Source organism: Myripristis murdjan, chromosome 22, assembly GCF_902150065.1.
Source record: "Myripristis murdjan chromosome 22, fMyrMur1.1, whole genome shotgun sequence".
Lineage (NCBI taxonomy): Eukaryota > Metazoa > Chordata > Actinopteri > Holocentriformes > Holocentridae > Myripristis > Myripristis murdjan.
Genome location: NC_044001.1, coordinates 10,233,554 through 10,249,371, shown reverse-complemented (window position 1 = coordinate 10,249,371; position 15,818 = coordinate 10,233,554). Strand labels below are relative to the sequence as shown.

At 43.2% G+C, this 15,818-nt stretch overlaps 1 protein-coding gene across 1 annotated transcript in view; it reads left to right on the top strand.

Annotated features, from left to right (window-relative positions):
- The window catches only part of LOC115354336 (glutamate receptor ionotropic, NMDA 3B-like), a 70,971-nt gene extending 65,890 nt beyond the window's left edge, over window positions 1-5,081 (top strand). The window contains exons 10-12 of the mRNA XM_030044689.1: window positions 1,186-1,350; window positions 3,117-3,184; window positions 4,088-5,081. Coding sequence (XP_029900549.1) covers window positions 1,186-1,350; window positions 3,117-3,184; window positions 4,088-5,081 — 1,227 coding nt within the window. The remainder of the gene's footprint in view (window positions 1-1,185; window positions 1,351-3,116; window positions 3,185-4,087) is intronic.
- Window positions 5,082-15,818: the final 10,737 nt, after the last annotated feature.

The window sequence follows — 15,818 nt, the reverse complement described above, 5'->3', positions numbered from 1 at the left end:
TACACTCGCAGGCACATACACCGATTCACCCACACACACACACACATACGCAGACAAAGACATACATCACGTAAACGCAGGCCTATTTACTGAGCTTAACCGGAGCTAGAGGCACGTCCCATCTCTGTGTCGATATTTATTTGTGTCTGTGCTGAGGCAGAGGACTCGTAGTTCCTCCCCTCCTGTCTCTTCTCCCTCCTTTTAAAGAACTGGGAATCTCCAGGCAGAGTACACTGTCTATATCTATATCTCTTGTTTGTGAATAGAGAGACTATTCAGTTCCCCTCGGCCGTGCTTTTTCAAATCCCACCACTTCAAAGTTAAATGGTTTTAAAGCAACAAACGCAATTACACAGTCGCAGGTTTCGCCAATGAAATGAAAACCTCTGCCTCACCCCCGCATTGCAAAGTCATTACTATTTCTCCCAATGGAAACTCATAGAGAGAGAGAGAGTGCTTTTCTCAACATGTGTGAGTGCGAGTGCGATCTTGCCCTCTGCTGGATTGGGAGCAAAGGGAGGTCGATGTTGCCCCTGGTAGATTTGTTGAATCAGCATGGGGCTAATTGCCATCAGAGGCTGTGGAGGAATGAACTCGTTGGAGGAGACATGATCGAGGACGAGTGGGAAACTGGGGACCGACTCGTCTTCCTCTGGGCACATCAAAGCCTCATAAGAGAAAGATGTTATGTCAGAGGAGACGTGGGCTTACCAAACGGGGACGAACCTTCTTCAATTGCAGTTTCTTTTTAACATTTCCCTGCTAACTGGTGTTTCTTTCTATTGTCATTTTTCTTTTTCTTCATCCCTGTGGTCTTTATGCCTGTTATCCCCATGCCTGACTTCTCTGTACCTATTTCTTCTCAGCACGTCCCTTTCCTTCCGTCACCCTCCCACGTTTGCTTCGCTCTGACTCTTTTTCACTCTCCTCTCCCAATTTGAATTTCTATCCTTGGTGTCTTATGGGCTTACACAGCCAAACTAGATATACAACAGCTGAATATCAATTACACTTTCACAAATAGTAGCTTAAATGAAAAATATGTAAATGCAAATTATCAATCTATTCCTTTCTCTTTCTCTCCTTCCATGGTCTCTCTACCATTCTCTGACTCCCACTCCCTGTCTCTCTCTCTCTCTCTCTTTCTCTCACTCTCTCACTCTCTCTCTCTCTCCCTCCCTCCAGACTCTACAGATGGGGATCCAGCATTTTTCTGGCCTGTTTGTACTGCTGTGCATGGGGGTGGGTGGAGCCTTGCTGACCTTGGCAGGTGAACACACCTTCTATCACCTGGTCATCCCCCGCCTACGCCGCACACACACACTGCAGTACTGGCTGCATACCAGCCAGGTGAGTGAACACACACACACACACACACACACACACACGCCAGGAATCAAGCACACACACACACACACACACAAACATATGCAAGTTTTCACACACATACAAGATGCATTCACAAACACATGCTAAAATAAGAAACACACACTCACTAAGTGCACACACGTGTATATGCAAACACACACAAATACACACAGAGAGTCATGGGCTGCTACTGGTGACACAGCCTCAGATTGGGAAACAGTGGTTCTGTGCAGGCACACTGCGCCCTCTGCTGTTGAAAAATGAAATAGCAGTACATAATGACACCATTGTAGGAATCAACAGTGGTGAATTATAAAGGTGGGAAGCTATTTCTGATGAGAAACTACATGTAGAATTTATAAAGGTCTTTTATAAACAATTAACGATACAGGGCTGAAGACTACGCAATTACTTGTTTTTCTCTAACCAAGATGGGTTTTAAATGACCCGGGGGGGGCGGATGTTATATTTATGCCAAATTTGTGAATTTTATTTTATTCATGAGTTTTATTTTGAAGAGACCCTGGAGGTTTTCATTAGCATTGTTTCATAAAACAGATCAGGAACAAACATTTTGTATGCTCATAGCCCGAAGTCTTGTTTTTGTTTTTATGATTCTTCGCTTTGAAGAGAGAAAATGTTATAAACCCTGTGCACAGATTATTATTGATTGTATCTCTTCTTTCAATTATTCTTGTCACTGTCATTTTGGCACTGCTTTTATCATTGTGCATTCTGCTCTGCCACTTTGTAAAATGGATTAAAAACAAAGGTTTATGCAGCGTGGTATGACAATATTGCAGGCTATGTATTTGGCAACAGTAAATTTTCTTTTTATCGATCTGTAAATGTTGAGAATTTTTATTTAAACTGAAATACACCAAGAAAACCACAGATTGGGGCTGTAAAGGTCACATTTTGATTTTGAGAAGATCTAGCCATACCCAAATGAGGTGCCTGTGGCCATATTTTTGAGTGAATAGTGAAACGAGTGCTGTGAATATCAAGACTGTTCACATTTTGTTTGGTACATTCCTCTGAAAGGGCAAGCACTCCCGGGCACCCTCTAGTATTTATCACACACCCGGCTCAGCTCTTTGAGCGAGTGACCTCCGATGGGTTAGACCCTCAAGACAATCCATCTAATGTGAAATTGTTTTGTGGATTTGTCTGTAACTGCAGGGAGGAGGGGGGATTCAAGACCACAAAAACTGCAATTGGTTCACTGAGCCAATTCGCATCTTATAGTTGCTTACCGACACAGAACTAAAAAAAAAATCTCCACTTCACTTGGATGCAGAACTAGATTTATTACTGCTCCCCAGGTGTACCCTTTAGGTTAAATTAAAGCACAGACATACTCTTCAAATTGAAAGTTTGGTTGTCCCCATTTTTCTATTTCAAGTGTTTGGAAAAGTTTGCTCAGCATGCGTGGGACACTTGCATGCCACAACCAAAAAGTGCGATTTATACCTTAACTTTTCGAACAGGTTTGTTTAGTGGAATAGACCTGTCTCTCACTGAGCTGCAATCATTTGGTTCAATATTTCAAAGGCACATCAGGGAGGAGTTCGTGAGTAATAGTTGTCCCAGATGCGCTGTGCAAGTTGGTAGGAGAAAAAAAAAAAAAAAAAAACGTCTCTAAGCAAAATAACATTTCTTCTGATTCACTTCAAAACGAATGAAGTATCATACACTTTGACTTATTAATCAGCAGCTCCCTCGTATGTTTTCTTCTCTACTTGCAGAAAATCCACCGAGCCCTCCACACCACTTATGAGGATGTAGGGAAGGAGCTGACTGGCCTTGATCAAAAGTAATGAAGTCACTGACTGACTTGCATCTGTAATCCACATCTAAATGAACACTTTTTCACATACATATTAATATTTCAGAGTCACTATTGTTCCATATTACATTTAAGACTTGGCACATGTAAATGCTATATCCCACTTACAATAGCCAAGATATAACCCATTTTAAATTTTATTTTCATTTTTATTTTTATTTACACAGTACCAATTTACTGACCAGCATTGTACAACATGTATACAATTTATACCACATATATCTGTTGTCTTTGGTGTGTCCAAGTCTTGTTTCAGTATTTATAATATTTCAGTTATTTATGTACACAGCATGTTTGTTGGCAGAATATGGAAGTGCATAGATTTACTGTGAATTCATGTAAGCACTGGCATATAAACACACTCACTGATTACATGCAATGTAAGACAGTATACAGCCCATGTGACAAATGACATACGTACTATAAAACGTCTTGTAGTATTAGGTAATGCATGTCCAAAATTAATAAATTTCAGCTGACAGGGCTTTGTCAGCATTTACAGGTGAATGATAAGCCCAGTCTTTTATAGGTTATGTGGGGCCTTCAATATGTGGTATTGAAAGGTTAGGGTTAGGGTTTAATACAGCATACTGGTGACACTACTTAACCTATAAAAGGCTGGGCTTATATCACTCAGCTGTAAATGCTGACGAAGGCTGTAAGATGAAAGCTGGGCATTCATTACATAATACTAGCAGGGTTTTATTTACAGTGAGTGCAGGGCTTCCTTTAGTTTATGTATTCATTCCGCCTGGCATCCATAAGTTATACAATTTATACTTTGAGGTGAGCACATTTTCTCTGACGTTGTATATATCACTGTATAACAGCAGCTGTGGCTCTCTCTCTGTTCCCTCTGCCTCTCTGCAGCCCCTCTCCTTGTATCTCAGAGAACTGCAGCCTTCACAGGAAGCAGCACCATCCTCCTCCCCCGTCTCCTCCCTCTTCCCTCCCTGCTGCCACCACAGCTGGAGATGCAGGTAACCCCTCTTCACCGTCCCACGAGCCCAAGGAGAAACGAGTGCACTTTGACCTGGAGACGCTCCACAGCTACCGGCTGCGCACACACACCGCCTCCGTGCGCGGCAGGCCTGGCATGGTGGGCCGTCCTGGGCTGGGCATGGGAGGGCTGGGGCTGGGCAACCTGGGGAGTTTTACCTCCCCACCACAGATCAGCCTCCAAGCCAATGGGGGCCCTGTCTCGGTGCTGACTTCCCCAGGATTGGTGCTCACTCCGCTGGGGAGCAGGGCCACGCAGACTTGCCTGTGGGAGGGGGAGCTTCAGGAGCTGCAGGGGAGGATCGAGATATTTCGCACCCAGCTGAGGGAGGCTCTGGCCAGGCGAGCAGAGATCCAGACCAGCCTGGAGAGAGAGAGGAGCGGGCTGGGCCGCCGGGAGACCAGTTTGGAGAGGGAGAGGGACAGGCAGAGGATACAAACTGTTAACACGGATAAAAGTACTTCCATCCAGTCAAAACTCCCCGAGAGAGACAGGACCAGCCAATTGCAAACCCTGAATAATCAACAAACAGGGAGGCCTAACCAATCAGGCGGTCTGAACACTCTGGAGCGTGGGAGAAGCAGCCAATTAAACACTGTTAACAGTTTGGATAGAGGGAGAGCCAATCAATTACGCGCTGTTAATACTTTAATGGGAGAAAGGACTGTCCAATCACGTACTTCCACCAGTTTGGAGCGGGGAAGAGTCAGCCAACCAAGTGCAGGGAACAGCATGGAGAGAGGACGAACTGTCCAATCACGGAACACTGCAAGCCTCGACAGACAAAAAGCGAACCTAGCACGCACTCTGAGCGCTTTGGAGAGGACAAAAGCCGACCAATCAAGTGTAAGCAGTGGGACTTGATTGTCTTCCTGATGTGTGCTGCAGGAGGACAGGAGGACTCATGCGTAAGACAGTGGATACTTGCATAGCCGCGGGAAGATGTGTTCATTTAGAAGGGTTGAAATTTGGGGGATGCTTGGCAGAAAATGACAGAACATGTTGCCTAGGCTCATGAAATGACATGTAATCTGACTTAGTGGAACCTAATCGCTTCCACACTAGTTTAAAATTACAATTAAACATCCTGGCTCTGGGCAATCTTAAATTAGTAAATGTAATCTTGTCATAACAATGAACTTTTTTTGAGAGGCTATCCATCAAATTGTGCAAGGGCTAAATTAGACTAATTGTAATAAGCAATTACAATATGGGTAATCTGGGAATGTGAAAAGACAATGGTTATCTAGAAGAGCAATAGTCCATGCAAGGGACCATGCATCCAGAGCTGCTTCCTGACAAACAGTAGCCTACCGGTTTAATGAAGCAATAGCCTGATACACTGGCTGAAGAGGCTTACAAGCACATAAACATCAGCAGCAAGAGCACAGAAAAAAAAAAGTTAGCCTACTGTGAAACCACCTGAATCAACTAAGGAAACTGTTTGAATATGAATATGTATGAATATGCACATGCCACGCCTGCGTCGACTGATGCTCAGAACCAACATTTATGACTAAGAAATTATTTTTAACCTTCACATATGTAGAACACAGGTTAGTCTAAAGGGAGAACAGCAGCAGGAGTTTGAGATACAGAAAAACAACAAAAATGGTTATTTTTAAGTAACAGATTATTTCCACAAAAATGGGGTGATGAAGAATAAGGAGACAAGAGAGGGAGAGAAGAGGAAGACACACACAGATGCACACTTAAACTACATGTTAAACAGGTCACTGCAGATATTTTATTAGCCTGTTCTATACAACTGATTAGCCCAAATGCAAAAATCAATAGCCCAGAGCGCTTTCAGAGTACCTAAGGAGGTAGGTGTGTGTAATTATTAACAGTTTAATATCACCCCAGACTGTAGCTAAACAAACGTCATCAATTTGGAATGAACTTAGTCCATCATATTGAGGTAACCTAGCAACATGAGCCTGACATCAATCTTGAGCTCGATGACTGTATCGCGCATGATTTTACACCGACAGAAAGGAGAAAAAAAAAATACCTTCACAAGCTCACAGCAGATCCAGCTGAGCTCTGACATGTCAGACCTGCATCAGTTAAAACCATCTGGTTTGTTTTGGTTATTCTTTTTCAAAACGTTCATACACACGTTCATGTATGTACACTGATGCCTCTACTCAGAGAAAAGATATATTTTTTTGTTTTCTATTTTACTAAAACAAAGTGTATTGAAAGTATAATGCATCATATAAATACATGAGAATGACGTATAATTTATCGAGGCCAGACCATATTGGGGTTCTGGTCCAGTTTTTCCATCAACCACCAGGTGATGCTGCATCCCTGCTTCCCGCGGCTATGGACACTGGAGCGTTTGCGGATTGATGGATTGATTGATACACATAAGGGACTCAAAGCACCCCAAATACTTAATTTGAAAAACTGAATTTTCAACACACAACTGTGACAGGTGTAAGTTGTGTTTTATCCTGTTTTTCTTTCTTTTTTTTTTTTTCATACAGTGGCGGATCTGGGGAAATAAGGCCTTTATGAAATCACTACAGCACTATACAACACAGTGTCACCTAATATTATTGTGCTACTCAATATTGTGTGAGCCTCTCAACACTTTAACAGTTGCCGGGGATTTCACTGACCCAAAGGTCTGAGACACAGACAGAAAATCACTGAAACAAGAACTTTAGGCTGTCATGATGGTACCGATGTAAATTTAAACGTTTAAAACTTTGCTGTGGTGTGAAGTGGTTGTGTTCACTTGCCATGGTGTCTATGAGAAAAAAAAATAAATAATAAATACTTTTAGGTCTTTGTCAAGGAAGAGCTTGTGGCACCACATATTTAAACAAACAATTTTGAATTTACCCCTTATAAAGAACTGTAACAGCATACTATTGAATTTTATCATAATGATCATTCTCATGTTTTGAAATAAACATTTATATACTTATTACATCCATTAACACTTTTGGTGTTTTGAGTGCAAACATAAGAGGTGTGTTGATGATAAAGAGGAGACGATAGCCGTAATGATCGATTTGAAATGTTGAAAAAGGAAGAAGGAAGATCAAACCGAGAGGTCAGTTTGTTTAGTTGCTTGTTGGTTGTTTTTAATTGAAGTGAATGTGTGTGTGTGTGTGTTCCCTTACGCTGATTTGGAGAATTTAGGCCCCTCCAAGCTGACTCAAAATCCATTCATTTCATTCCAAAAATGGATACTCCTCAAACCAAAAAACCTTGTATTTTCTAATACAAGATAATCCAAAAGTAGACGTGGATTTCATTTTACTGAGAGGAAAGAGAGGGCGAGCTCATGTAGGGAGGTAGAAAGGAATACAGATTAGAAGAGAGAGGATAGAGAAGGTTTCATCCTGATACCAGCAGGGGGACATGTGGCTCCAATGCCAGGGTTTTTACAGGAAGGAATACACCAAGTGTTATGAGGGGAACTGACATGTCAGTAAACTTACCTGTTAAGTGATGAAAACATAAGACACCGAAATCACCCACGTTTCAAATTGTTTGTGCTGGTGCTAACACTTTAACATATGCCACGCTGAGTGACTGTGAGCAATTACTGAAATAATCTGACAAGAGAGGAAGTGAGAAAAGGAGGCCATGTAACAGGGTAAGCCAAATGGCAAGTAATTCAAAATGGCATAATTCTGGCATTTTTTTTTTTTTTTTTTAAAAAGATGCTGGTAAACTTTACCCAAAATAACATACAATTTGAAACTATATGGGACTACTTTCCCTGTTTACTTTGGAAGAAAATGCACAATATACATTTGGTGTATGAGGTGTGTAGGATGGGAGTGTATGAGCAACAATTAAAAAACACTATAAAAACAAACCTGGCTACATCAGCTAAACTAAGTCAATCATGTTCTTATTAAAGAAAAAAAAATGCCAGTCACCTACCATCACTGTCTTATGTTCTTGTCATTTAACTGCTCGGTTGACCGAGGGGTCAGTCTCCTAAAAGCGTGTGTGCTGCTTTAAGCCCTCCTCCAGTGCCATTATCAGCCCAGCCTTATTTTCGATCTATTTGAAGTCCATCTCAAAAAGTGATGTATTGTTATCTGCAGCAGACACAACCCCAGTCAAAATGAGGTTTTAGAGTGCAGCAGGGGCACCGGGGTGGGAAGCACAGCTGTCACCGTTTCATTTTGCATAAATCAGTTATTGCCCCCGTGCTGTAAACCAATTGAGAGGCTTGTCAAGGAACCATCAGACAGTTCCTGAAGCCACTGAAGGGGAAGTTGAACCGCCGCTTCACCTTTGGGCGTAATGGTATTCAGTAGCATGTCATGTAATTTCTCGTTTCAACCACATAGTGGCACTTGAACCTGTATTTAAGGCCAAGAATGTAGAGCGTGGAATGGAAGTACCAGAAATTTTACAGAGTGTGATAAGGAGACATGCAGTGATTTTTAATCACATTGTATCAAAAAAAAAAACAACATTTTGGAGCCATCTCATGATTTGTGGGGAAAAAGGGAGGTGCAATTCTTATCATCTCCACTCAGTTTGGCCCCTGGATATCAGTTAGTCACTCCCAGAGTCACCTAAGCAGTGGTGGCCTACATAACATGGCAGAGCTAATCATTTTTTTTTTCTTTTTTTTTGTGCATTTCATCATTATTGCATTTATTTGTATTTGTACACTTGAATTTACTTGGATTTCATATTACAAGAGAATGCTTTATTAATCAAAAACATATAAAGACATGAATAGGTTATTTGTTGATGGTGAAATTTGATAACCCATGTAAAATCTGACACATATAGAAGTATAGGGAGACTTAAATAAATAGCCCAAAATATAACTCTTTAATATAGATGAGAGCTAATAGTGTGTGGGATGTTTGGAAAGGATGCGAGAGAGGGATGGGAGTAGTGTGTCGGTGATTTAATGCCCGTGCATCGACTAGACTGCATAAAGTGAAGATAATCACACGGTGATAGGGCCAATCAATCACTCGCTCTCAGCACTCACACATCGCTGCATTCTCCTTGTAGTAATAAAATAAACAATAGGCTCTTTGTCAGGCATCCTCACAGCTCTCTGGATCCACTGAATGGGCAGTAAAAAAAAATCAATCAGAACTTAGTCATATAACAGAGTGCATGTGGATGGGAGGCTGAACGCACGCCTACATGCATGGCTTTACCTGACCTAGACTTGCGTGTTGCATGCACAAGTCTAAGTCAGGTTGAGCTATAAGTCTAGGCCATATATGTGGTGCATGTGTGTATGTGCATGTGCATACCTCACACTGCCTTAGTATGCATATTTGCACACATGCAGTATGTAGTATGTGTGTGTGTGTGCATATATATGAGCGCGTATATGCCTGCATACCTTTCCCTGCATTAGACATGCAAACATGCAAATGTATGTGAGTGTGTGTGTGCATGAGCCTTCATACATGTGTATGCTGATTGGAGATGGCCAGCCTTGAACTCATGCAGGGTAATTGGGTCAAATGTGTGAATAGTCGTCAAGAGGAGTTTTAATCAAACTTAAGAATCCCCAATGCACATCCCCCCGGCAATCAATTACCATCCAACTGGGGTTAACAGTAAAGAGTGCTGATAGCTCACTTACTCTCTGTTGTATAGAGAACACAGCATATGACTGTGATGATTTCTGCATCACACAGGTAACAGTGTCCATAATGACCAAACTGCTCAATGTGTGTGAAATTGGGTGGTGGGAGATAGTCAGTACGAGGAAAAGAAGAAGGGGAAGTGTTTTTCCCTGTCCTGCCCCCCTCCTCTCTTCCTCAATACGCACACCCCACCCCGCCCCACCTCACCCCATTTCCCTCTTTCCCTCCCTCTCGCCACAGCTTTGCTTTGTCTAGTAGGTAAATAGGAGCCAGGGAATGTGAGTGATGAGTTTATTAGCTCCTGCCAGCTGTGACCAGCCCTTGGGTATTATTGGCCGGGTGGTGGTCGTGGTGGTGGAGTCTGTGTGTATGTGTGTGAATGTGGTGGTGGGGTTGGTACAGACAGGAGAGCGGAGGGGAGCAGGAGGGGTGCAGAGAGGAGGGAGTACCCCTGAGAACCAGAGAAAGCTCCCTGGCAACCAGAGACAGGATCGACACTAAATGGGGCACCCCCATTCATCTACCTCTGAGCACCGACACAGAGCCAAATGACAGAGATTGAGAGAGAGAGAGAGGAGGGCGGGTGGTGTGTATTTGTGTGTGTGCAGGGTCTCTGTGAGTGCAAATATCTGAATGAGAGCGAGGCCACTGGCTTGTGGTCAGTTGCTCTTGCTCTTCACCTTCTCAAATCAGTGTGGCAGTGACCAAACGGATATTAAACAGCTGAATCTCTAAGGGGTTATTGCCACATAAGCCTTGTTATTCAGCTTCATCAGTGTGTGAACATGACAGTGAAAGGGAGAAAGAGATAGAGAGAGAGACCAATGCGTGCTTTAGTTTACTGTTATAATCCCCTATTAAGAATTCATAACCGTGGGAGCAGAGGTCCTTAAACATAACAGACCATGCAGGAAATACATCTGAGTTTGCAATCACTCTAAACATGTGCACACGCGCACTCCGCAAACACGCCGCACGCGCACGCACGCATGGAAGGCAGAGTCTTTGATGTTATAATTGCCGCAATGCCATTCATGATGAGTCACTGAATCGAAGTGATGCGTGTGTGTATGTGTGTGTGTGTGTGTGTGTGTGTGTGTGTGTGAACGTGAATCTAGAGCTATGGCTAAGTGTGCACGCCGCACCGATGGTCCGGGGGGAACCCAAATGCACCACCGTGGTCAGATGCCTGCCACACCCTTCTAGAGTAAACAAAGACGGAGAGATCAGCATCTGAAAAATCAGAAATTTGACAGAGTTATGTGCTCACAAAATAAATTGGATGGCAGCCTATTTACGGAGGCGTGAAGCGTATCTGATAGCGGATCTAATATGATCATCACATTGAAATTGGCCGCATATCTCCCCTGCTTTATAGATTTGAGGTTATCTCCAAAAAACGCCCCCTTGTTTTTACGCACACATGCGCGGGCCGCCTCCAATCCACTATACACACAAACACACATACACACACATTCCGAAATCCACCCCTTTGTCTTGGTCCCTCATGGTGATAGCCCCGCATCAGGAATTCAGCATGGAAAGGAAAAGAGCCGTGTGTGTGTGTATGTATGTGTGTAGACCAGACTGTCTCCTCCCCCCACCATAAGCACACACACTCTCCTCCCCCTGTACCCCTCCCGCCTCTGCTCACCCCCCACGCCTTTGTGTGTGTATGTGCGCGCTGTGAAGCTGACTGCATACCCGAAAACCGTGTGACGGATACCTTCCAAAAAATATATATAATCTATTTCTTATTTATCCTTTTCACATGTGCTGGGAGAGAAAGCAAAAACCAGCAGGTGCACAGAAAGGGGAGGAACAGGGTGGACACACATGAGACCGGCGTTTCCTCTCACTTATCCAAAGCCAGCAAAAGGGGGAAAAGCAACGCGTAACCAGCAAGTGTCGCAAATTGGACTTTCCACCATCAACAGCTCTCTCTCTCTCTCTCTCTCTCTCTCTCTCTCCATCCTTCATCCTCTTCCTCCTCCTATAGGTCTCCCCTCTTTCTCTCTCTCTCTCTCTCTCTGTCTCAGTCTCATCCAACCCCATTCTCCCAGTCTGCTACGGTAATCCCAGTACAGCCTAACTGGAGCCGTCTCTGCGTTAGGGGATTTGGGATTTTGGGGTGACTTGGTGTGTAAAAGAAGCAGCAGGAGATGGATTAACGGGACAGTGCGCCGCAAAACTGGAGCAACACGCACGACCACGCCGGGGGGGAAGGGGGCGACGGGACTCGGTGAATTCACGGAGCCCCCGGGACAGAGGTGAGTACAGGCTGTCCGGTATGCTGTAGTGGCTCACCCTGCATGCAACCTAGCGCCGCACCTCCTGGTGCGACCTGAGAGGCGAGCGAAGGAAAATCAGCACATGGTTTTCACGTTTCCATAATTGATGATCTCATGCGCGATCTGCACTGGTCTCTGACTTCTGTCTGTGGCGGAAAAAGCAGAAATGATTTCACAGTATTGTGTGGTTCACTATGGCGGCACCATTGATGTAGTGGCAGATAAAAAGGTGTGGAAACTATAACCTTCAGTCGGTGATTATGATAAAGCAAACGACCAGCAATATGAACAAAATATGTAATAATAATACTAATAATCATAATTGTAATTTAATAAGAAATAATAAGAAATGCTAAAATATTTAGAGAAGCATCAATTTATGATTTTTCATCCTTAAAAGACCCCATCCTGGCCTAACTTCCAGTTATAAAGGCTACTTCTCACTGATGGTGTGTGCTGTGAACGGCTGAACTCTTATTTGGGGTGGGGGAGCTGTAATCCTCAGATGAAAGGTGGCACACTGAGTTTAGGTGAGTTCCCCTCCTCTACGCCCCTGGGCAGCCGACCGTTTGGCCCTTGTGCTCCCTGTCCGCCTCTCTGCCGGTTCAGGACCCCGCAGTGGACAGCGCCATGCAGTAGCCTCCACTGTAACTTTCTGTGATGGGTGGATGAATAAATGATGAATGGAAAATGGATAAACTGTACGATCAGACTTTCTGCTGTCCTCGTTCTCTGATTTTCAAGTTCAGGTTCTGAGGCAAACCACAGATCCAGACAGAGCCTGGTTTATTTGCTCTACATTCTGATTTTAATGTCAGGAGGCATGGAGCCTGGGAGACAGAAAGCTATTAGTCCATCTTACAATACCAGTACAGTACTATTGTACACTATACTCCACTATAGGCCTCTACATTATATACTGTACTCTATACCATATTACTGTAGAGTACTGTTATATGTTATGCCATAATTCACTGTAATACATTATATTGTGCAATATAGGCTACTTTATATTGTACTATATACTATACTAAATATGCTATACCATGCAACAATATACTCAACTATAATATGCAATCCAATGTTTCAATATAAAATATTATGCTATGCAACACTACACTGTACTATATTACACTGTACTGCACTACACTGTCCTATGCTATACTGGACTGTACTATGCTATGACATACTATACTATACCATTCTATACTATACTATGGCACTGTACTTCATACTGCTCTCCACTACCATGTACTGTACCATAAAATGCTATTCTAACTGCATCATAATACATTATACTAAACAATTACTGTATTATACTGTAGAAAACTATACTATAATATGTTGACTATACTACACTTTACTATACTATACAATGTTTGACTGTGCTATGCCACACTATGCTATACTATGCTACATTTTACTATAATATGCAGCTCTATGATAGAAAGTAAATAAATGAATGAGCTATTCTCTCTCTGTGTGTCTCTCTGTCTCTGTCTCTCTGTCTTTCTCTCTCTCTCTCTCTCTCTCTCTCTCTCTCTCTCTCTCTCTCTCTCTCTCTCTCTCTGTTTCTCTCTCTGTCTCTCTCTCAGTCACTGTGATGTGTATGTTCTTTGCTGTCTGACAGACTGTGTCTGTCCACTGTAGGCTGTACAAGCTAAATCCATTCACACACACAAACACACAAACACACACAGACACACACACCATCCCATGCACATGCACTCAAACACAGGCGAATGGCTCAGACCATACACACATGCAGTCACTTACATGCACTCCACTAAACACACAACCACAAACACAAAAACAGCTCACGCTGCACACACCGACACGCACGCTCACATGCACACACTGACACATACACATACGATGTGCCCCAGAGGACGAATGCTGTAGAGTTAGATAAACAAGCCTTCTTCTTCTGTCAAAAGGCTCCTGTGTGTGCATGTGTGTGTATGTGTGTGTGTGATGTGAGCAGGGGTGAGATTTAAGTGCAGACTGGAGTAGGTTACCGAGACCAGGCAGCTGGGAGACTGAGACACAGGACCTAACATCTTCCTAAACTGCTTTTACCCATACTGAAATCCATCTGTCCACATCCCACACACATACACACACACACACACTCTCTCTCTCTCTTCTTCTTTTTTCCTTTTATCATTCTTCTTTTCTTCTGTGCTCATCTTGTTGCCTGACCTTTCCTATTCTCCTCTGTGTTCTCCTCTCCTCTCCAATACATTTGTAGTGGTCATGAAATTAGACTGTATAAGTCTTTGATTTTATGTGCCTTACACAGCCTCAGGGTCAGGCCCTCATATCTGGGAGAGATGAGAGAGGGAAAGAAAGGAAGCAGGACAGAGCGAGAAAAGAAGGGAGAGGTAGAGTGAAAGATGGAGGACGAGGCAGAGGGAGAATAGAATGGAGAGAGACTTGTAAAGCGATAAAGAGAGCGATATATAGAAAGATGGAGGGAACAGTGGGGAGATAAAAAGGTAGAGAGAGAAATAAACCGACAGTGAGTGAAGGACGTGTGAACAAAGGGAGAGGCAGACAGAGAATGATAAGCACAAAGAGAGGGAAAAGTGGAGACAGATAGACAGGACAACAGGGAGAAAAAGAGACAGAGAGAGGTAGAGAAGGGAGAACCAGACAACCGATTCCAACCGTTTTTGGAAGGCATATACTGATACCAACTTTGAAGGACTGAGGCAGCCAAACTTATATTTCATGCCGATATTCAATATTTTCAAATCTGACCATTTCCATGCCAAAAAAAAAAAAAAAAAAAAATCCCCCCCAAAATGCTAGGATTTAGATTTTCATTCTTGACAGGTTGGAAAAGCCTTTGAAAAAGCCTTTAGACCATATGGGAGAGCAAAAAGTCTCCACTGAAACCCAAACTAATGAAATTCTTTTAGGTGGATTAGCAGCTTTATAAGGCGGGGTGCAGCAGGTTTTCATCGCAGTTTTTTTGCAGACTGAGGCTGTGGAGGAAAAAATGACATCCTGGGCTTCATCACACTGGCAGTGGACAACACTAACTGGCCAACATGTGATTCTTATTGTTAGGTCAAAATCAGCCGAACTGATATATCCGCTGAACCCATTCAGAGAGAATAGACAGAGGGACGGATAAGTAGAGAGAGAGAGAAAAAGATGGATAACGTGGGACAGGTTGTCAGACAGATGGGACAAAGAGGTAGACAGAGATGAAGATAAAGTGACGACAGGCAGAAATAGGTAAGAGCAGACAGATGGAGGGTAGTGAAGAAAGTGAGTGATAAGCGGAGCGGGAAAAACAAGGAGGAAATAGGGAGAGGTGGAGTGAGTAGGATAGGGAGATAGAAGCAGAGAATTAGGTACATGTCTGAGGCCTGAAGAGATCGAAGGACAGGCGTATAGACAGAGAGGGAAACAGATAGAAGTTAGCAGGGAGAGCTGTGAATATTTAACACTGTTTAGTTTTCCATTTGGGCCCTCGGCTCTCTGCTCGTCTCTGAGGTCTGCTGATCGCCTACAGGTTACTAATGGAAGATGTCTGCTTGTGTGTACTATGTGTGTGTGCGTGTCAGTGCATGGGAGTCACATGATTAATTCAATGCACTACAAGCATTCGGAAGTGAAGTTAAAAAGCTCCCCTTTGAATTGGAATCGGATCTGTTTCCGACAGCGGAGTGACTGACTGACAACATGCACAG